Source organism: Boleophthalmus pectinirostris, unplaced genomic scaffold, assembly GCF_026225935.1.
Source record: "Boleophthalmus pectinirostris isolate CB_2022bp ecotype Guang Dong unplaced genomic scaffold, ASM2622593v1 HiC_scaffold_19, whole genome shotgun sequence".
NCBI lineage: Eukaryota > Metazoa > Chordata > Actinopteri > Gobiiformes > Gobiidae > Boleophthalmus > Boleophthalmus pectinirostris.
In genome coordinates, this window is record NW_026571140.1 from 41717751 (window position 1) to 41741879 (window position 24129).

At 43.3% G+C, this 24129-nt stretch overlaps 2 protein-coding genes across 2 annotated transcripts in view; one reads left to right on the forward strand and one right to left on the reverse strand.

Moving 5' to 3' along the window:
• The window catches only part of si:ch211-71n6.4 (para-nitrobenzyl esterase), an 83893-nt gene that overhangs the window by 11367 nt on the left and 48397 nt on the right, over window positions 1-24129 (forward strand). The window contains 1 exon segment of the mRNA XM_055154617.1: window positions 14336-14603. Within this exon segment, the coding sequence (XP_055010592.1) occupies window positions 14343-14603 (261 nt within the window). The 5' untranslated portion in view covers window positions 14336-14342.
• LOC129409169 (phospholipase A2 inhibitor PIP-like) lies at window positions 3019-7988 on the reverse strand. The gene is made up of 5 exons (XM_055154357.1): window positions 7877-7988; window positions 6505-6621; window positions 6163-6309; window positions 3551-3667; window positions 3019-3401 (listed from the first exon to the last, which is right to left on the reverse strand). Exons 1-5 carry the CDS (start codon window positions 7986-7988, stop codon window positions 3241-3243), a joined length of 654 nt encoding a protein of 217 aa, XP_055010332.1. The 3' UTR covers window positions 3019-3240.

Genomic DNA, 24129 nt, shown 5'->3' on the forward strand with positions numbered 1-24129 from the left:
AACTTTAATACTGTATTACTACCCAATCCTACTTGGTCGTCAGCTAGATCCTTAGGTTAGGTTAGGTTAGGTCGCTTTATTGTTACCCGTAGGTAAATTTGCTTTACAGATTTGAGAGGCAGGTTCCACGTTTCACATTTCATTCATCCACAAAACACGTATAAAAACACAATTACAAAATAGTGTTACAGAGCTCCAGTGCAGAACGGTTTGTTCCATAAACAATTAGTTAAATTCAACCATCTTACTTGGCTAAAATCACAATAAATCTTAAATATGTTAAAAACACACAATCTTAGATAAATAGATTACAATCTATTCATAAGTACGACAGCAGCCGGAACGAAGCTCCTTTTAAAACGATTCGTTCTAGATCTTGGGACTAAAAGCCTCTGACCAGAAGGAAGCAGCTGAAACTCTGAATTTAGTGGATGTTTCACGTCTTTTAAAATACTCTGGGAGACGTCCTCTGTAACTCTGTAACTAAATCCTTATAGACCTAAAAATACAGTAGTGAGGCCTTCAGCCTCTCCTCAGCCTTTAACCAATGAAGACTGACATGTATATTGTTCACATTTGATCTTAATGTTGCCCTAGAACAAGACGAGCAGCTTTGTTCTAGTTTGTTCTGAGCTAACTGAAGTTTTCCAAGCTCCTTTTTAGTTGCACTTGGCCAAATCATTGAGCAGTGATCCAAGTGTGAGAACACCAGAGTCTGCAGGACCTGCTTCATTAAAGGTGGTGTTAAGAATGTGAAACATCTCTTAATAAAGCTGTGTTCAGACTGCAGCCTAAAGTGACTCAAATCCGATTTTTGGTTTCTATGTTCCTGTATCTGATCTTTTAATGACAGTCTGAACGGCACAGATCCGATTTTTTCAAATGCGATCCAGGACACTTGGATATGTGCTCCTGAAACCGATACATATCTGATCTTTTGACATGTGACTTCAGTCTGAACGGCCAAAGCGAAATCATCCACCTACACGTTATCAACAAGCCACAAACGTCACTATTCTGCGCTGAAGCAGGCGGAAACCGGAACTTTAAAATCTCCAGGTGCTCAATGCTCGCGTCCATGTTTGGACAACTTCCGTAAACACAGATCACGCTCGCTGCGGTTGACGCATGGGGTTGACGTCGTCGTGTCTCCAGTCACATGTGGGACACTTTCGGGCCGTTTACCGTTCACACTGGAGTCACAGACAAGTCGCATTTAATTGGAAATGTGAACGACCTCGCTAAAACATCGGATTTCACAAAAAAATCGGAATTGAGCATTAAGCCCTGCAGTCTGAACGTAGCCTAACAGACATGTTCCTTCCCATTTTTCCACCCAGAGAGTCAACATGGTCCAGGATAGTTTACTGTCTGGTGTAACATCAAGAAGCTCAGTTTCCTTCTCTTGCTCAATAGCTGCATTGCCCAGCTTCAGCTTCAGTTGAGGTTTCATTTGATTTGTACCAAATACAATGCACTTAGTCTTTGATGTATTTAAGAACAAGAAACTTAGAAAGCTACAGAATTTGTTCAAAAATCATTCAGAGTCACTTTTAGGAAGTCTTGACTCTGTATTTCATTGAAGTAAGATCAAATCCTGAAATAGTTCCGGCACAGCTGAGACCACATCATTTTTGGATGGTTTTTTTTTTTTTTTTGTATGTAGAAACAAATTTGTTGAGATATATTGAAACTTGCGTGTGTACATTATATACAGGGTGTCAAATTATTGTTTTAATTGTGATTGATTAATTACAGTCATATTTAGCGCGTTATGTTTTTTAATCGTGTTAATCTCATTTTTAATCTGTTTTATATCTGTTTGTCACAGTCTCACACTGTGCAGTCCTGCTCCACTCACTCCCGCAAAGAATTGTAATTTTCATTCTATCTGTCCTGCACATGTTTGATCTCTGAAAGATCACCTTCAGCATCAAGTCATTTGAGTCGTGTCCTTTAGTCCGACAGGAGCTGAACCACATCAGCGGTTTTTTTTTTTTCTCTTCTCACTTAGTTTATGCAAATCTGCATTAAAAACATTATAACATCAAACGGGCTGATGTGGCTCTAGAGTGTTTATGTTTATATGTTGTAAAGTTGAGTTTATTTATGCAGATTAGTAACAGTAATAATAATGATGATAATTTTAATATAAAAACGTTAATGATTAATTAAAAATCGATCGTTAATTCTCCAGACGATTGATTAATAAAATTTCATCGAATGCCCATCCCTAATGTGGACGTTCTTTTTCTTAAACTCCATCAAACATGGAGAAACAGAAAGGAATTGTCTAACATGTGTGTAAGATTAGACCACGTCTGCAAGTTTAGGCTACTTAAAATTGTTTTTATTAATGCCAAAATAAAATATCCAGCACAAGTGATGTATGATTGACAAACATGAATCATTTGTATATTTGACTTTACACTTATATTTAGTTTGTGGGACTGTAGTTTATCATCCCGGCCGCTCCCGCTCCCACATCGTGCACACACACAGTTAAAGTTTGACAAAAGAACACAGCAGAATGTAAATGACTGCATCTGTTAAAGTTTGTTAAACAATAAATGACTTTATAAAGTCACTTTTTTTTGTTCTATATCAGTCTTTTGATCTGCCACAATAATGTAATAATGAATTTAAATGAAAATACCTCAAGTTGAGGCTTTTCTCAGCAATTTATAGGTGAGATTAAAAAGAGATTAATTAGATTAATTAATTACAGATCATAATGAATTAATCTCTAAATTTTTTTAATCGCTTGACAGCACTAATTATATATAATGACAAAAAATGTTTTTTTTTTATATGTATATAGATGAACTTGGGGCATATAGATGAACTAGGGGCACTTTCCAGCTGGTTCTCCTCTAACACCGACCAAGAAACAATTTGATAAAAAAAAAAGTTTAAAAATATGTTGGAAATAACAAGAAGTAGAGAGTTCTAAACATACGATGACACTGGCACACGTATGCACATCATTCTGATAATTAAAACATCATTTAAACAAAATAAAGGTGTTTTCTAATGTTTTTATTTATCTTATAATGTTTGTTGTGTACATTAGAGGGTTTTGGCCCAGTGTACAACAGTTATAGACACAGGTTACACAGATGTGGTATTCCCTAGTGTGATGATGATTTCCAAATAGAAAGTAAAATTTTAAACCTAAAAAAAAATAGCCAAACCTGGAGAAAACTAAGCCCCGTTTGTAACAGAAACTTGAAGTCGTTTTTATTTGTAGAAAAGGAGCGAGATGAGCGGGAGAAGCAGGGTGGACAGTGGGTCCAGACCAGCTCTGGGGCTGCTGCCGCCGCGGCACGTCATCCCCTCCATGTTGTCCAGGAAAAAGGGACGATCCACACAGAAGCTCCGAGTCGCACACCCCTTTGATTCTGAAACAAACAAACAAATGGATGTCACAATTGTGGGATTTACTTCAGGACGTGTATGTGTACATGTGTTTTGTACGTGTTTGTGTGTTTGTGTGTTTGTGTACGTGTGTATGTGTTGTGTACGTGTGTTGTGTACGTGTGTTGTGTACTTGGGTCGATGGTGAAGCAGTAAGTCTGGTCATCCACACAGTCCATTGTCCCGTTGCATGATCCGTCCTCCGTACAGACATCACACTTTATGCCGTTGGGGCGGAACTTGATAAACACTAAAACACACAATCAAGGAATTTATACTGAGTACATAATAACATAATAATAACATAATAATAGCGTGATAATAACACACTAAGTCATCTAATTTACAGTGGTCCCTCGTTTATCACGGGGGTTATGTTCTAAAAATAACCCGCAGTAAACGAAATCTGCAAAGTAGTGAACTTTATATTTTACCATTATTATATCTGTTTTAAAGCTGTAAAACCCCTCACCACAAACTTTATACACACACAGGACACTTACATCCCTTTTTACATCCTTCTTAAAACGTATTGCTGCTGTCGTCCTTTTGTTATTTTCCTCCTTCTTTATGTAACGAACCCAAGATTCATTTATTCCGTAATGGAGCCCTACAGAACAGAGTCCTGCATGGGTCCATTTTTGGAGACCCACACCCGCACAGTACAGCACTGCACCCGTTAAGACTAAACCAGGACTAACCCAGGGCTGATTCCAGGACTGAAGAGGAGGACTAAACCAGGACTGAACTAGGACTAAAACAGTAGTAAACCAAGACTAAACCACAACTGAACCAGGAGTCACTGTCGGGGCGAGCTCGCGGGTGACCGCAGGAGAAAGGACCGACTGAGAGCTTTTGTAGTCCTGGTTTAGTCCTGACCCGCCTGTGAGTAATTACTACCCATCCATCCATTTTCGTCCACTTATCCGGGGCCGGGTCGCGGGGGCAGCAGCCTAAGCAGGGACTCCCAGACTTCCTTCACCCACAGACACGTCCTCCAGCTCCTCCGGGGGAACCCCGAGGTGTTCCCAGGCCAGCCCAGAGACATGGTCCCTCCAGCGTGTCCTGGGTCTTCCCCGGGGCCTCCTCCTGGTGGGACATGCCCGGAACACCTCCCGAGGGAGACGCCCAGGAGGCATCCAGAACAGATGCCCGAGCCTCAACTGGCTCCTCTCGACGTGGAGGAGCAGCGGCTCTACTCCGAGCTCCTCCCGTGTGACTGAGCTCCTCACCCTATCTCTAAGGGAGCGCCCAGCCACCCTGCGGAGGAAACTCATTTCAAGCGCTTGTATCTGCGATCTCGTCCTTTCGGTCACTACCCCAGAGCTCATGACCATAGGTGAGAGTAGGAACGAAGACTGACCGGTAAATCGAGAGCTTCGCCTTTCGGCTCAGCTCCTCTTCACCACAACGGTCCGATACAGCGACCGCATCACTGCCGACGCTGCACCGATCCGCCTGTCAATCTCACGCTCCATCCTTCCCTCACTCGAGAACAAGACCCCGAGATACTTGAACTCCTCCACTTGAGGCAAGGACTCTCCACCCGCCCGGAGAGGGCAGGACACCTTTTTCCGGTCGAGAACCATGGCCTCAGACTTAGAAGAGCTGATCTTCATCCCAGCCGCTTCACACTCGGCTGCAAACCGCCCCAGTGCACATTGCAGGTCCTGGTTCGATGAAGCCAACAGGACAACATCATCCGCAAACAGCAGAGATGAAATCCTGTGGTCCCCAAACCGGACCCCCTCCGGCCCCTGACTGCACCTAGAAATTCTGTCCATAAATACAATGAACAGAACCGGTGACAAAGGGCAGCCCTGGCGGAGTCCAACATGCACCGGGAACAGGTCTGACTTACTGCCGGCAATGCGAACACAGCTCCTGCTCCGGTCATACAGGGACCCCATACTCCCAGAGCACCCCCCACAGGACACCACGAGGGACACGGTCGAATGCCTTCTCCAAGTCCACAAAGCACATGTGGACTGGTTGGGCAAACTCCCATGAACCTCGAGCACCCGATGGAGAGTGTAGAGCTGGTCCAGTGTTCCACGGCCAGGACGAAAACCACACTGCTCCTCCTGAATCCGAGGTTCGACTATCGGCCGTAAAATTCCAGAACGTTAAAACCCGCCCGTTTTGCCCTTTATGTGCGAGCGCAGGAGCCTTTGTCAGTGCAGAACGTTTCATTGACATTGTGGGTTCTGTCAGGGAGAAAACTTGCAAACCTACAGTACTTCAGAATCACACTGATACAGATCCAACATTTATATAAATTTGTCAAACTGAACACATTCTGTACTGTACAGGAGACACAGCACGGAGGAGATTGATTGACAGCGGTCTACAATCCCTTAGCCAATCAGGACGCAGGAGAGGAACACGATGCGTGAAAATACGTTGTAAAGGGAAAAAAAGCATGCAAAATTACACACACAAAAAATCCACGAAACAGCGAGACCACAAAAGGTGAACCGTGATACAGCGAGGGACGACTGTACTGTACAACTTAATATGACCTGGAAATATTTACAAATATAAGAAGCATTTTGCAAAATTGACTGGAGCTTTTGAAGAAGACCTGTTGTGCTTGTGTGTGTTACGGTTGTAATCTGACACTTCTGCACTTTCATGAACATGTGTGGGCATGTTCCTCATGACCTGGTGTGTTTGTTTAAGAATGTCTTCATCTCAGTCTCTTAAAGTGTTATTATTTAAAGCAGCTGCTGTTGTGTGTCTTACCGTCCGGGGGCTTCTCTGTGTTACAGTTGTCTGTGTCGCAGCATTTTGTTGTGTAATAAACACTGAACGGTCCCAGGTTGACCGAGCCGGCTCTGCACACATGCTCCGGGAAACAGGAGGCCTTTATTTCTTCTTTTTTTACAGTACCTTCTGCAAAAGAAAGGGATTTTTTAAATAGTTTAGATGTTTATTGTGTAATAATAAATTAAAATAACATAACATGGAGCAAAATAGAAAAACAAACAAATGAACATGTAACTCAAAGCAATCATTTAAACATTTAAAGTAAATATAGTTGAAATCTGTAGTTTTGCAGTAGTTTTGTGCAGGTTCTTCACTAACCCACGTATGATACTATCCGAGCAATTCCACAGCGAGTGAAGTTTGCAGAGCAGGTCTCCTCTTCTCCCACACACTCGGAACCTTCAGTTTCACACACTTTACACTTGAGACACCAGGCTGAAAATCACAGATCTGATTAGTTCAAAAAGACAAGAAACAATCGTGGATTTTCATTTTGGCTTCTTTAACTTTCAGTCCAATAGTCCCAGGTCAGTCCCACAATATGAACACACTTATTGTCACGGCACAGTGTCCAGCACTCACGCTTCACACAGCAAAAAGGTTTCGGATTCGATTCCTGGGTGGATTGTGCATGTTTTTCCCTGTTTCTCTCAGCATTTCCTCTGGACACTCTGGTTCTCCCATCAGTTGTGCTTAAATCTCATCAGTGTCAACTGTGTAATGTGGGTTTTATAATAGACTCTATGGGAAGTGTTACCCAGTTGAGATTTCCTAACATTTTAGGATGTTGTTCTTCTTATAGCGTTGAGTCTAGGGTTGGGCAGTATCCAGACTTTGATACCATTAAATCTTCTCAGGATTCTTCTCGGGGTATACAGTATTACTGTGTTACCAAAATGTTTTAGTACAACTTTGGTAAGCTACAAAGCTGAACGGTCTGTGTGTACGACCTGCAGATTTATAATCTCTGAAAAGTTTCACATGAATCATCTCCAACATGATACACACACAGAACAGACTCACCATCAGCAGAACACCTCTCTGTCACAGAAAGAACACTCATATTCCACTGAGTCGTGTCCTTTAGTCCGACAGAAGCTGAACCACATCAGCGCACAAGGAGCGAGCTGTTTTTTTCAGCACTTATAGTTTATGCAAATGAGTCATGTGGTTTTAAGTTTAGCTTCTGTAAAACATAAACAAATGTGGCCTGAAGACAAAATGCTGCCAAATTGCAGAAGTACTAGTATTTTATTTATTTTTTTATGTTTGTGACTATAAACTGAACCACTGCAGATTTATGAGGGATTATCCGAGGCGTTACCCACCTGACAAAACATTTTTTTGGATGAGCACCTATGAATTTATTCAATATACAAGAGATGGGCACAAAAGTCTGAAACATTTAAATGAGTCTTTTCTAACATTTAGGATGTTATATAAGCCAAAATGTTGTGTTGGAAGTAACACGTTATAAAAATAATGAATTACTGTAATGTGTTGCTTTTTGCTGTAACTCAGTAATGTGGCATCACGGGGGAAAAAATTGTAATATTTTACTCTGTACAAATGTCAGTGACCCGCGTTACAATGAATTTTTAACCTGGATTGAAGTGTTTGTTTGTTTTGTTTTTTTTCTTCGTACAAATTTCGCTGCGATATCAGCAGCGGTGAAACGCCAGAGACGTGCCCGCATAGACCGTCAGGTGACCACGGGCGAAAGAACCGACGCAGAACTCCACGCAGCTCACGCGATCGCGCTTTACAGACACCCTGTTCCACGGGCTCAGGTTCTCTCTCATTCCAAGTTCTAGTCCAAGATTAGTCCAAGATTAGTCCTGGTTTAGACCTGGTTTAGACCTGGTTTAGTCCTGGTTTAGACTTGGTTTAGTCCTGGTTCAGCTCTGGTTTAGACCTGGTTCAGCTCTGGTTTAGTCCTGGTTTAGTTCTGGTTCAGTCCATATACGGCACAAAAGTTCAGCATCTTCGCAGTTATTTTGGTGAGAGTAACTTAAAAGTAATGCAATAGTAATGTAATGCCTTACATTTTAAATACAGTAATATTGTAATGTAATGGATTACTTTAAAATGACAGTAACAAGTCATAAATAACACATTACAGTGTTAAAGTCACTTGCCCAACAGTGTTCATTTATAATGAAACTTTCACTATTCTTCACTTTTCTGGTGGATTGTGCATTATTCAATAACAGCTCAAAAATTCCTTGGAATACACGCATTCTTACTCTGAGTGGACTCACCTCTCCATAAATCTGACCCGTAACTTTGCCCTATGATGCTGTCTCCTTGCCACTTTGGAAATAGACACGTTTAATGCCATACTGTGGAACATTCTAGGCGAAACAGTGACATCTCAGACCCTCGTAACTCATAACACACATAAAAAGTACCGTTTCTTACCTTGTGGGACAAGGACGATCCCGGCGATAAGCAGAAAAGTATTTCATGTTGAAAAGGTGAAGTCTCGTACGTGGAGCTTTCTGCTGTTTGTTTGTTTTTTGTGTCACACCCTCCTGTTATATTTTATGTGTTGGGTGTTGAGTGGGTTGGTACTGAATCTCGGGCATGTACAGGCAGTGGGTCCCGCAGAACGCCGCGGGGCAGTGAAGACATTTATATTTAAGGGTAAGATATGAGAGTGCATTTAGGGATAAGATATCAGAGAGACTTTATTGATCCAGACGGAAATTCCACTGTGTCTCAGTCAAAGGCCTCAGGACAGTTTGACAGGAGGACGGGTCAGGGAGGGTCAGCAGGTCTGTGCAGTTCAGTTTGAGGAGAGGAAGAGCCAAAAGTGTCCCTCCTCTGTGTCTTGCAGTGTCTCAGCAGCCTGCAGGGGGCGCTAGGTGAACTCAACAGGAAAGTCCTTGTTCTTACTCCACTCTGATGTTTCAGTTGATGACAGAATGGTCCATTCCAAAGTATTTCCTCTGGAAGGTCTTCTGCCACATATGGTGTAAACAGCATCTAGAATCTCAAATGTCCACTGCTTGGTCGTCAGCTAGATCCTGAGCTGTGATCTGCTGCCCAGATCCTTCTGCAACGGCCCCTCACGGATCCTCCTGTAGGTGGTCGGTCCAGGGGAGGACGACCCCATGTTTTTCCTTCAGGCTGTGCCCAGGGAGACCACCAGACACCCTCCATTGAGCCCCAACCCCAACGGGCGACATAACTGGACTGCAGTGTTTCCCGCCGCACCTTGACTTCGTCCCACCAAACCCTGTGAATCCTCGCAAAACTACCTGCTGAGCTCCACTTCTGATCCTCATTATTCAATCATCTCCTGTTGACCTTCTCTCCAGTGCCAGATCGTTCTGTCATTTAAGTGGTGAACGTAACTCAGGCTTTTTCTGTTTTTTGTGAATACTGAACATTTTTAAACTTACCACTTTCTTTTTGTCCGTTCCCCAGTACTTTCATTTGGAGCCAGCCTCATTTCGTTTGCCACCTGTTCCGTAAGCCTGTGGTCAGTTTCCGCCACTGCGTACCTCCCGTCTGCAGCTGAACTGCCCTGCCCCCGGAACCCACCCCCCCAAGACTATTTTCTGCATGTTTGGGTCTGATCAGTAGTCTTTCTTAACATGCCTAAACAAATTTCTGTGGGAAACGGGAAACATTGGATAATGTTCTCGTCACAGAGGCTTCTGAACCGCTCTTAGTCTGACTGATCCCTCGAATCTGTTTGCCTTGGGTGACCCGACCAGGGCCATGAAGCCCCCGATAACACAGCTCCCGGATCATTCGGGCGCTCAAACACCTCCACCACGTTAAGGAGGAGTCCATTCACTCATGTTTGAGTAACACTTTATTATTAGTAAAGCTCAAAATGCTCTGTTCCACCTTGTGACGTCATGAAGCAGTAGTTTTTGAGTTCACAGCTCCTTTTACCCTTTGTTCAGTAGAGATTGGCGATACCAGGGCTAAAATTATCCAAACGATACCAGTGAAGGTGGGTTTAAAAACACGGTGGAGCACTTCCTGTATTACCACTTGACAAGGGGTGTGAAAAAATATCAAAATATTGATATATCGTATCGTTTATTGTCATGATACAGTATCGATATCGTGGGTTGCTGTATCGATATATCGAGTATTTTGTGGTGTATTTTACTATATTATTTTGTTACAGCCACAGTTTTATTGCTTGTTTGGAGGAAAGAAACTTGTTTATGCGACACATTCGACATTTGCACAGTTTTTATGATTAAAATTGGTATTGTGGCCAATACCGGCTTGTAAAAGCCTGATCCCAGATCTCAGAAGCTCAGAGGTCGGGCCTGGTCAGGACTTGGATGGAGACACTGGGAATTCCAGGAGCCACAGGAGGTGACAAAAAAACTGTTATTGTGTCCTTAGGCAAGACACTCAACCATATTGTCTAGTATGAAAGTGGTGTGGGTGTGAGTGATGGTGGTGGTCGGAGGGACCAATGGTGCTGACTGGCATGGCAGCCACACTTCTGTCAGTCTGACACAAGGCAGCTGTGGCTACAGCAGTAGTTTACATCACCGGGTGTAGAGTGAATGAATAATGCTGAATAATCCTCTGTGAAAGTGTGACAAATGTCTGTGAAAAGTGCGATATAAATAAAAGACTTGTTTCATATGAACTTTGCACAAAAATCAGTTTAACAAAGACTTTTTTGGACTGGCTCCGCTGTACGTCTCGGACCTCATCCAAGTTTATATCCCTGCGCTCTGAGGTCCGAGGTCCAGCTCCAGCTCAGGGCCTAAGACGAGACTTAAAACCAGGAGGACAGGAGCTTCTCTGTGGTCGACCCTAAACTCTGGAACGATCTGCCGCTTCACGTTGGAGCAGCTCCACAGTGGAGAGTTTTAAATCTCGTCTGAAGACCCACTTTTATTCTCTGTGTCTTTTATTGATTTTTATGTGTTTTTATTGGTTTTACTGATTTAATTTATTTATTGGTTTATTTATTTCTATTCTATGATATAGTTTTATTTTTATTTTACTGGTTTTATTACTTTAAGACTAGTATTATTTTAGTAGTTTATTTTATCATCTTATTGTTGTTATTTTTGATGTATTTGTGCAGCACTTTGGAAACTGTTTGTTTGTGAAATGTGCGACAGAAATAAAGTGGGTTGAATTTTAATATCACAGCCATCATTTTGCTGTTATTTTTTATTGAACCGTATCAAATCGATTTGAAATTTGAATGAAACAAAACGAGGAAACAGCGTTAAAACATAGATCAGAAAAGAGCGTATTTGGCTCCTTCAAAGACGCATTATTTGGCCGCCAAGATCCTGATAATCTGTCCCGGGGCTTTTGTGGCGATTTATCTGACAAGCCCTGCGATCGTGATAATATTTATGATTCATGTTTTAATATTTTGATTCTGTTCAAAGTTCACATTTTAAACACGTCCAGGAGAATCGACAAAGAGACTGAAATCTGAACTGACAAACAAACACAAGGATCACATTTCAGAACATGTTTGTACAGATCTGAACTGCAGGGTTTTTTTAATTGAGACTAAACCAGGACTCAACCAGGTCTAAACCAGGACTAAAACAGGACTAAACCAGGACTCAACCAGGACAAAACCAGGACTCAACCAGGACTCAACCAGGACATAACCAGGACTAAACCAGGACTAAAACCAGGACTCAACCAGGACTAAACCAGGACTCAAACCAGGACTAACCAGGTCTAAACCAGGACTAAAACCAGGACTAAACCAGGACTAAACCAGGAAAACCAGGACTCAACCAGGACTAAACCAGGACGGACTAAACCAGGAACTAAACCAGGACTAAACCAGGCCTAAACCAGGACTAAACCAGGACTAAACCAGGTCTAAACCAGGACTAAACCAGGTCTAAACCAGAACTAAACCAGGACTAAACCAGGTCTAAACCAGAACTAAACCAGGTCTAAACCAGGACTAAACCAGGTCTAAACCAGAACTAAACCAGGACTAAACCAGGTCTAAACCAGAACTAAACCAGGTCTAAACCAGGACTAAACCAGGACTAAACCAGGTCTAAACCAGAACTAAACCAGGACTAAACCAGGACTAAAACAGAACTAAACCAGGACTAAACCAGATCTAAACCAGAACTAAACCAGGACTAAACCAGGTCTAAACCAGGTCTAAACCAGGACTAAACCAGGTCTAAACCAGAACTAAACCAGGACTAAACCAGGACTTAACCAGAACTCAACCAGGACTAAACCAGGACCCAGATCACATTTTAATTAGGTCAACGATTCCGACTCCGCATTTTATCATAAATCATCACACGCCCACAACAAGGCAGTTTTTATTTTTTTGTCTTTCTGGTTTTGTTTACTCAGTTCAGTTCAGGACTAAACCAGGACTGAACCAGGACTAAACCAGGACTGAACCAGGACTAAACCAGGGACTGAATCGGGACAAAACTTGGACTAAACCAGGACTAAATTAGAACTACACCATATGAAACCATGGACTGAACCAGAGACTAAACCAGGACTTAACTAGGACTGAACCAGATCTAAACCAGAACTAAACCATATTAAACCAAGACTGAACCAGGACTGAACCAGGACTGAACCAGGACTAAACCAGGACTAAACCAGGACTGAAACCAGGACTAAACCAGGACTAAACCAGGACTAAACCGGGACTGAACAGAACTGAACCAGGACTAAATCAGGACTAAACCAGATCTAAACCAGAACTAAACCATATCAAAACAGGACCAAACCAGGACCAAATCAGGACCAAACCAGGACTAAACCAGGTCTAAACCAGAACTAAACCAGGACTTAACTAGGACTGAACCAGAATAAATCAAATCAGAATAAACCAGGACTAAAGCACGTCTAAAGCAGGACTTAACCAGCACTAAACGAGGACTAAACCAGGACTCAACCAGGACTTAACCAGAACTGAACCAGGACTAAACCAGGTCTAAACCAGAACTAAACCAGGACTCAACCAGGACTAAACCGGGACTAAACCAGGACTAAGGATCAATATTCCAGCCCTGTGTTAGATTTTGAAGCAGTGATTTGTAAGTTGGTCAAATGCAGATCAAAGGTTCACTCGGACTAAACCAGGACTAAACCAGGACTTAACCAGAACTGAACCAGGACTAAACCAGGACCCAGATCACATTTTAATTAGGTCAACGATTCCAACTCCGCATTTTATCATAAATCATCACACGCCCACAACAAGGCAGTTTTTATTTTTTTGTCTTTCTGGTTTTGTTTACTCAGTTCAGTTCAGGACTGAACCAGGACTGAACCAGGACTAAACCAGGTCTGAACCAGGACTAAACCAGGACTGAACCAGGACTAAACCAGGACTAAACCAGGACTGAACCAGGACTGAACCAGGACTAAACCAGGACTGAACCAGGACTAAACCAGGACTAAACCGGGACTGAACAGAACTGAACCAGGAATAAATCAGGACTGAACCAGATCTAAACCAGAACTAAACCATATTAAACCAAGACTGAACCAGGACTAAACCAGGACTGAACCAGGACTAAACCAGGACTAAACCGGGACTGAACAGAACTGAACCAGGAATAAATCAGGACTAAACCAGATATAAACCAGAACTAAACCATATCAAAACAGGACCAAACCAGGACCAAACCAGGACCAAACCAGGACTAAACCAGGTCTAAACCAGAACTAAACCAGGACTTAACTAGGACTGAACCAGAATAAATCAAATCAGAATGAACCAGGACTAAAGCACGTCTAAAGCAGGACTTAACCAGCACTAAACGAGGACTAAACCAGGACTCAACTGCGACTAAACTATACCAAACCAGGACTGAGCCAGGACTAAACCAGGACTGAGCCAGGAACTGAATCTGGGACAAAACGTGGACTAAATCAGGACATAACCAGGACTAAACCAGGACTAAACCAGGTCTAAACCAGGATTTAAGCAGGATTTAATCAGGATTTAACCAGGACTAAACCAGGACCAATGCGGGTCTAAACCAGACTATACCAAACCAGAAAGAACCAGGACTGAGCCAGGACTGAACCAAGACTGAATGAGGACTAAACCAGGACTAAACCAGGACTAAACCATAGTGTCCTGTTCCTGTGAGTCCGTTTTCTGATCTGCCGTTGCTCTCTTTCGTTTCAGGGTAAAGATGAGTGAGGAGGCGTTCGAGGTCTCTGGGAGAAACGAGTACCGGTACCTGGTCCAGGACGAGGAGGAGGAGGTGCAGTACGCGCGGCACCGGCAGTACATCAGCCCCCTGGTGGTCCTGTCGCGCCGCTGCATCGCTCTCATTGTGGTGGGAGTTCTCGCTTTACTCTTTCTGGCCACGTACCTGGGATATGTGGCCAAAACTCTGCCCCCTGGAGCCGCTCAAGTCAGCACCCCCTGTGGGACGTACAAGGGACTGCACGTGAGTCGACACGGTTTAATTACTGCTCTGTCTGGACTGGACCAGGACCTAACAAGGACTAAACCAGGACTAAACTGGGGGGGGGGGATTCCATGAAGTGAGCTAAAGTGAAAACTTGGCCAATCCAGGTTTATCAAAGCCTCAGTTCCACCAGAGTGACGGACCAGAGGTGACGCAGTAACAAGCACCCAGAAACAAACCTGGTCAGGACCAGACTACGGCTACGTTCAGACTGCAGGGCTTAACGCTCAATTTGGATTTTTTTGTGAAATCCGATGTTTTCGCGAGGTCGTTCACATTTCCAATTAAATGTGACTTGTACGTGACTCCAGTGTGAACATTAAACGGTCCTAAAAGTGTCCCGCATGTGACACTGGAGACACGACGACGTCAACCGCAGTGAGCGTCTCTGTGTTTACAGAAGTTGTCCAAACATGGACGCAGCATCGAGCACCTGGAGATTTTAAAGTTCCTCTCGTACCAGAGCCAGAACATGAACAACTTACTTGTTTTAAGGAGGAGATTGAGAAGGAGAAGGACGAGGTTTTTGGTCGTGGTGTTTTGTGGTTCAGTTCGTTGAAAGGAACGTGTGGATGTGGAGATGGAGCCAAGAGTGGTGAGTGGTGATGTGCTTCACTTCAGTGACACTGAGTTCATTAACAATTTTCACCTGCTTCAGTGCAGAATAGTGACGTTTGTGTCTTGTTGATAACGTGTAGGTGGATGAATGCACTTTGGCCGTTCACACTGAAGTCACATGTCAAAAGATCAGATATGTATCAGTTTCAGGAGCACATATCCAAGTGTCCTGGGTCACATTTGAAAAAATTGGATCTGTGTCGTTCAGACTGTCATTAAAAGATCAGATACAGGAACATAGAGGCCAAAAAATCAGATTTGGGTCACTTCAGGCTGCAGACTGAACTTAGTCTAACTGTCAAGATTATTTTAGCTCTGCCTCCAAGAATGTCTAAAGAAACAGTTTAGTCAAACATTTCAGCATGTGTCTCGCGTGTTGCTTAAGACTTTTACATCCATCCTCTCCTTCACACAGGACACGTGTGCACGTGGACGCTGCTCTTATCAAAAAGGCACAAACCATATAAAAGCCTATGGCCATTATTTCATTAAATGATCTTACACACATGTCTGTTGTGAGGAGATGTTACGGCTCGCGGCCTGGCTCCGCTTCGCCCGTCGCTCCCCGTTTGTTTTACCGCGTGTGCCTTCCATATTCACATGTCCTGTGTGGTCCCGTCGCTGTTGGGCCGATGTTCCTCGTGCCTGGTTGGAGGATTGACGTCCCGCTCCTCCAATGCCCTTCCTACACATCCCATCACCTCGTCCAGTAAAAGTGCTGTGCGCCTGTTCCTCCGGGCGGCTGGATGTCAGTTTCAGTTCGCCACCGTCGTTGACGGACGTGTGTTCGTCACATCCCTTTGCTACTGAGAACTTTGAGACTCGAGGGGTCGCTGTTGACCTACCGTTTGTTTGTATTTGCCAGTTTGGCTCGGCCCTTGGGCATTTGTATTTTCTTTGAGTTATTTAACCCAGTAGAGGTATTGTTTAGTTATATTTGGAAATTTTGATTTATCGTATGTAAAACACCTTTTTTTTTGTTATTATACTTAGATTTACTTTATAAAAGCCACTTACCTTACATCACTTCTTGTTTGTGTTACTTTCCTTTGTCCCTAGCGCTGGTTCGTAACAGGAGCAGTGAAGCTTTTACACACACACACACACACACACACGCACACACACACACACACACACACACACACACACGCACACACACACACACACACACACACACACACACACACACACACACACACAGACAGACACTGGTTTGGACTCTGAGGATGACTGTGGGTTCTGTCTGTTCGCTCGTTCATCACGTCTGTCTCTCTTTCTTCATTCTCTCGTCTCTCGCTCCCTGTCAAACTGCAAACACTTTTGCGTGGATTTTATTATTTCTTGTTTGGCTCCATGTGAAGAGTTTTGTTACAGCTTTACTTTTACGCACAGTAGAACTTCAGCTTAAGTCAGCAAGGCGAGGCAAGTTTACTTGTGTAGCACAATTCGTACACAAAGTCATTCAAAGTGCTTTACAGAATAAGAAAAACATTAAAATCACAATAAAAACAAATAAAAACATAAATAATCATCATAAAAAAAGACAGAGAGAGACATTAAATTAGAGTGAGGAGTGCGGAATCAAAAATGAAAAAACAGAGTCAGAGTTGTGTCTGTCTCACATGTTCAGACTGTTCCAGGTTTTAGCTGCGTGAGTCTGAAACTCTGACTCCCCTTGTTTAGTCGTGACTCTGGGCACCAGCAGGAGGCTGGTCCGAGTTGGTTCATGTGGCACTAACACGCCGCAGATGGACTTTGAATCTAGGCCATGGACAGACTTGTACAAACAGAGCCGCTTTAAAGTCTCTGAGCCTCATGAGGGAGTGCAGAGACCTGAGTCCTGAGACACATGTGCTCGTAGTTCTGGTTCGAGTCAGGACCCGAGCTGCAGTGTTCTGTATGTTCTGGATGTTCTGGATGTTCTGGATGTTCTGGATGTTGTGGATGTTGTGGATGTTCTGGATGTTCTGGATGTTCTGGATGTTCTGGATGTTCTGCAGCGTCTCACAGCTCGTTTGGAGAGACCAGTGAGCAGAACATTACAGTGTCTAACCTACTGGAGACAAACGCATGGATAAGTCACTCACAACTTTAAAATCTCCAGGTGCTCAATGCTCATGTCCACGTTTAGACTATAACGATAACAGATTTTGCCGGACGATTACTTGACCCAGAATTTATTGCGATAAACGATATTATTGACATTTTGAGACCAATTTCAACTAATATAGTGACCATGGAATAAAAATGCAAATACGCCCTTTCAAAGATCAATAAACCGTACATTCTAAATAACATTTAACACAGGAACTGTAAGACAAACAAAAACAACAGGCCTAAATACAACAGACTTGTTAACACAGGACTAGTCTAATGTAAGTCTGGTTTACAGCGAGGACTTGTTCACAAAAATGCACTTGAATAAACCATTGTTGAACCAAACACAACCAAAACAATAAATAAAATGGATTATTAAGTCTCTGTAACAAAATTGCCCTTAAAAGTGATTTTAGTCGTTGACTTACGTTGGAATATTATGTCTCGTGTCTCTGTGGCTGCAGCTGTGAGTCTCGTCATTTTGGTCATTTAAAGGTTGTATAGAGGATTTTCCAAGGAAGGAGAAATCCAGCGACTGTTTGTCCTTTTTCAAATGTTGCGCATGTGTGAAACCACCCCCCCTCCCCCACAGCTCCTACGTAGAAACACCTCCTCCTGCCTCCTCCTTACGCCAGAAACAGGTTTGTTTACAGCTGCACATGACTTGTAAACAACTAACTACAGTGTTGGTTAGGCAAGACGGAGAAGTGAGGAGCGGGGGGAGCGGGTGCGCGGAGATTCCGTGCCCGGAAAAGTGAGGAGCAGGGGGAAGAGTGGATCGGGCAGCGGGGACAGCAGCAGGAAAGGGGAGCAGAGAAGAGTGCGCGGAGATTCAGTGTGAATGAACTAGCTACAACACGCAGCAGCAAGCGGACTCTTTCTTTGCCTTGAAAATTACGTTTTCAGACATAGGATATCGCTTTCGTGTCCTGAAAAACGTTTGTCCAGCTCTTGGAAATAAAGTACGTTTTCATAATAAGCAGAAGTTTCCTGTCCAGGAGTAATTTGTGGACCAGTGCGTCAGTCTTTAGACCCTTCGTCTGCTTCAGTCGCGCCATCGCTGGAATGAATCTACAAGAATCACCTTAGTTTGGCTTCGCTGCTTTTCCCCTTGTCTTCTTCTTTCAGCGACCTCAAAAACGGACTTTCTTTTGCTTCTAACTGCTCCTGGATTCTTGTCGCCATTGCAACAAACTTTGGGCGAACTGCGAGGAAGATATAGGTCAAAAAAAGCCGCTAAGAACTGTTGCGTTGGTGGAGTAAACAGCGTCTGTGCGTCTTGCGTCTGTGGACTGCGTGACAGTCGTACGTAAACCACGTACCGGCGGCGCAGGCAAGTCAGTTACACTAGAAACGTAGGGAGTTTGATTGACAGCCTGTCAGCTCACAGATAACGAGGCAGTGTCGTTATCTATTGGCAAATGTTTAGCCCCACCACGTCCAGAGTTGATGAATTTTTATTCTCTTTTTTTTGGTCATCATAATTACAAGGCGACTGCATCTCTATAATCTATCATTGACAATTTGAAACAAAAAAAATCCTCCATACAACCTTTAAGTGTTTATATTAACCCGTGACACTGGATGTTATTTCGTTATGATGGAGCCTCTGTTCTGTCTGGTGTCGTGTCGGTGTCTTGTGGGATTTCAGTGGATTTCGCTCTTTCCTGGGGGCGGGGCTAGTTGTGTCGCTCGGGGTTTGGGTTTATATTGGCTGTTGGGGTTTGAGACATTTCTTCTCATCGTTTGAGCTTGCTGAATTTGATGCATGTGGCTGTTGAGACGTGTCCCGCTCACCAGTGTTGATTCGGCATCGTGACTTGTTTTGGCACTCGGCCATGAACTGTTTTGGTTCTGACAGCGGCGCTAACTTGTGTTGCGGCTTCATGTTTAGCCGCACAGACAGCGGAGCTTTCTGCACTCAGACTACACGCGCATCCGCTGTGTTGATAAAACACAGCGCACGTTGGTTCAAGCGTCAATCAATCAATCAACAACTTTATTAATCCCAAAGGGCAATTCAGTTCGCACATCTCTGGTCATGCACAATCTATAAACAATAAAGAAATAGAAAGACAGACACCGTACGTTCAAACCACAGAGCATCAGGGACACAGTAACAATTTCACTTTCCATTTAAAATCCTTATGGCAGAAGGAATAAAAGATTTGGCGTAGCGGTTGGTCTTTTGCTGTGGCGCCATAACATAGCAGAACATGGTTAGGCTCAGTTTGGCCTTAGTCTTTTGTAACACCCGATGTCTCCACACAGACGCCAAATCCTCCGTCTGAACACCACTGATTTTGCCGCACACTTTTACAATCTGGTTCAGACTGGTTCTCGTCCTTCACAGATCATCCATAAAACCAACAGATAAAAGAAAAGGTCAGCAAACTTTCGATAAAAGAATGATAAAAAAATATTTAAAATGTTAGACGACACGTTAAAAGTGAAGTGAACCCGCCGCTGTCCTCGTTTGACGATGTGCTCAGTGTTCTTATCAAACCTTGAAGACGAATCAAACACAGTTCCCAAGTACTTATAAGAGTCGACCATTTCTGCTGCTTCCCCATGGATGGTTTACACTTGTTAAACGAGACGAGTCGGAGAGCGAGAGAAACCTTCTAACATTCACCCTTTTTGAGAGCGAGAGAGAGTGAGGAAAAAAAAAAAAAACAAGCTGCAAATAGAATTTACCGCGGCCGGAAAAGTGATCGAGCTCGTTAAAAGTTATCGTACGATTAATTGATTTATTGATTATCGTTACGGGCCTAGTTTAGACGACTTCCATAAACACTTTTGGGACCTTTAAAGTTCACACTGGGGATCACACACAAGTCGCATTTGATTGGAGACTTGAACGACCTCGCCAAAACAATCAGATTTCACAAAAAAATTCTGAATTGAGTCCACTGGTCCATCGTCCTCTGCTCCAGTGAGACGTAGATCTGAGTGTCGTCTGCAGATTGTAGCAGGACACATTATTGCTGCACATTAACTCTCCTAACGGCTGCATGCAGAGGTTGAACAGCACAATTGTTTCTTTTATTAAGTCGTTTTGGATCAGTATTGTGATTTGAAGTGTCATAGACAGTGTTGGGAAGGTTCCTTTTAAAATGTATTCCCCTACAGATTACAGATTACACACCCCTAAATGTAGTTTGTAACGGAATCTATTAAATTACTTAAAGTGAGTAATGTAATCTGAATACTTTGGATTACTTGATTTGCTGTAGAGAAACAAAGACGAGATGTTTTGTCTGCTAAAAGACAATAAAAAGCCCCGACTTTACTTAACCGTATTAAAAATATTATTGATAGAAGAAGAGGAGACACGTACACGTAGCAGGATTTAATCCTGTTAAATCCTGTTTTAGACCTGGTTTAATCCTGGTTTAGATCTGGTTTAGACCTGGTTTAGTCCTGGTTTAGACCTGGTTTAGACCTGGTTTAGACCTGGTTTAATCCTGGTTTAGACCTGGTTTAATCCTGGTTTAGACCTGGTTTAGTCCTGGTTTAGACCTAGTTTAGACCTGGTTTAGTCCTGGTTTTAGTCCTGGTTGGCGGCACGGTGGATGAGTGGCTAGCACTCATGCCTCACAGCAAGAAGGTTCTGGGTTCGATCCCTGGGTCGCCCGGGTCTTTCTGTGTGGAGTTTGTGTTTCTCTTCGTGTCTGGATGAGTTTCCTCCGGTTTCCCCCATCAACACAAAACCTGCTCCAGGTCCAAGAACAGTTGAGAGTCAAGATCAGTTAAATACAATCAATACATTGTGTCCTTAGGCAAGACACTTCACCCACATGGCCTCGTATGAAAGTGGTGTGTGTGTGAGTGATGGTGGTCGGAGGGACCGATGGCGCCGAGTGGCATGGCAGCCGCGCCTCTGTCAGTCTGCCCCAGGGCAGCTGTGGCTACAACAGTATCTTACCATCACCAGGGCATAGAGTGAATGAATAATGCTGAATAATGGTCTGTAAAGCGTCTTTGTGGGCAGAAAATGTCTGTAAAAGCGCTATATAAATAAAGACTTACTACTTACTTACTGGTTTAGTCCTGGTTTAGACCTGGTTTATACCCAGGGTTTAGTCCTGGTTTAGACCTGGTTTTAGACCTGGTTTAGACCTGGTTTAGACCTGGTTTAGACTTGGTTTTAGACCAGGTTTAGACCTGGTTTAGACCTGGTTTGGTGAAAAAAAGGGTAAATCTGTTACTCCCCAACACTGGTCATAGATTATAAGTCTCGCGCAGACACAAGGACAGTGTGTTTTGTGTAATGATTATTGTGACACGTTCCACTCTGAACAGGGAAGCAGCTGCAGCTGTGAGTTTCACTTCTGTGTCCTCTTGTGTGTGTCCTCCTGAAGAAAAACAGAAGTGTAGAGTATTTTCGTCTCAAAAGTTCATATTTTGGCCTCTGTACTCGAACCTTGAACGTGTCCTTGTCAGAGCAGCGTGGAAAAGCAGCCGAGCAGAGCCACAGAGCCTCTCAAGAATTCAGCAAAAGGAGACATATCGTGCTTGTGTGTGCTCTGTAGTTATAATCTATGAAACCCATGGATCATTCTGTTATAATTTATACATTTTACATCACAATATTCATCTAAAACGACTTAATAAAAGAAAAAAGTGCACTGATTTTCAACGTCATGACGCTACATGCTGCTCAAATTAGGTTGGAGTTCTAATTTTGCAGCGTCAGCGGATCGTCTCCCGGCTTTTATCCGGGGAAAGACATGAAATAAGCAGGCGTTGTCAAAATAAACTTCCGATGCCCTTTCAAAATACGTTCTGTAAAACCACTACAGTCGCGTAAACACGGAGCGTCGCATCGGGAATGACTCGTGATGGACGACGGAAAGTTTACAGCCGCGGAAGATTAATATAAAACACTTCACGACATCAGACAGAAACTTCACAAGAGCAACTTCTGAAGGAAAACCAAGGAAACCATCCTGTCGGGAGTCAGAAAGGCCGGAATAATTCTAACTGGAACTGATGCTGAGTCTGACGACAGCGACACAGAAGAGGAAGCGGATGTGTTTTTCCTCTTCATTATGCAATTTTTTTGGCTGGTGCGACTTATACGGTAAATAAAATACGGTACTCAAACATGCATTTATAAGGGGCATAACAGAAAAAGTGCAGAGGGCGATGAGAAAACTATAATCATAGAACCATTATAAAAAATAATATCAACACACCAGTGAAACCGTAGAGAAAACTGGTGGACGAGTAATACATGCATCATGAAATTGGGACTTCTGGTCATTGCTCAATCCTAGGGTGACCATATTTCCGTTTGTGAAAACCCGGACACCTTGGGGGAGGGGGGGGGGGGTCTCACCGTTTCTCAGATTTTTTTTTTTTATGCAATTTTTTTTACAGTGTATGAACGCGTATTGTGTATTACAGGCGGGTAGTAAATGGGTCAGGACTAAACCAGGTCTAAACCAGGACTAATCTTGCATTTAAGAGAGAGAACACCGAGCAGTTTGTCCGCAAAGCGCGATCGGGCAATTGCCGCGTTTAACTCCGTGAGGTGTGGAGCTGAGCCGGTCCTTTCTCCTGCGGTCGCCTCCGAGCCCGTCCTGACGGTGAGTCCTGTTTCAGTCCTGGTTCAGTCCTGGTTTAGTCCTGGAATCAGTCCTGGTTTAGTCTTGGTTCAGTCCGTGGCGTAGGCAGCGCAAAAGTTTGATATAATCTCGGGTTAACTGGCAGGTGCGGTCCTGTACTGCGCAGGTGCGGTGTTGTACTGGGGGTCTCCAAAAATGGCCCCGTGCAGGACTCTGCGCTGTTGGCTCCATTACGGAATAAATGAATCTTCAGTTTGTTACATAAAGAAGGAGGAAAATAACAAAAGGACGACAGCAGCAACAAGTTTTAAGAAGGAAGTAAAAAGGGTTGCACCTGTCGATCCTGTCTGAGAAAAGTGTATAAAGTTTGTGCTGAGGTTTTACAGCCTGAACACAGATAGAATAATTGTAAAATATAAAGTTGATACTTCCCGGATTTCACCTATTTATTTTATTATTTTTAGAACATAACTCCCGTGATAAACGAGGGACACTGTCCTCTCACCTCAACCTGTGCACATGGACTCACACTTGTCCCGACCGGGACGGAAAACGGAGAATTTCTTGTACAAGTCATTGTTAAATGTGCATTTGTGCTTCGGTGTGTTGCAGACTGACCGACTGTTTGTGTCTCGCTCCTTCTGAGTCACAGACGCTACGAGAGACGCTCAGTTTAATTCCCCCAATGAACGGTACTGAAAACCTGGACATTTGCATCAACTTTATAAAAAAAAAACCCCGGACATGTCTGTATTTTGTGTCTTGTCCGGGGTTTTTTTTATAAAGTGATGCAAATGTCCGGGTTTTCAGTAAAAAAACAGACGTTTGGTCACCCTACTCAATCCATACTGGGAAGGATCCTCTGAAAAAGTGAGCATCAAACCTCCATGTTTGTTTTCCCAGTGGGATGAGTCTATTGACAAAGTCGATCTTTTCAAGTTTTTTGAACCATATCACTTTTGTTTCTGGTTCTGATATTGTCATATTTTAGTTTTGGGATTCAGACATCGTAATTGTGTGGTTGTTGGATCCTAACAGCGGAAAACGAATCCCATAACTAAAATATGATAATATCAGAATCAGAAACAAAAGTGATCTGGTTCAAAAGACTTGAAAAGATCGACTTTGTCAATGGACACATCCCACTGGGAAATCTCCCTCACGCTCTGCTTTTAAAACGAATGCTAAAAAGTGGCTTTTAGAAACGCATGTGTGAA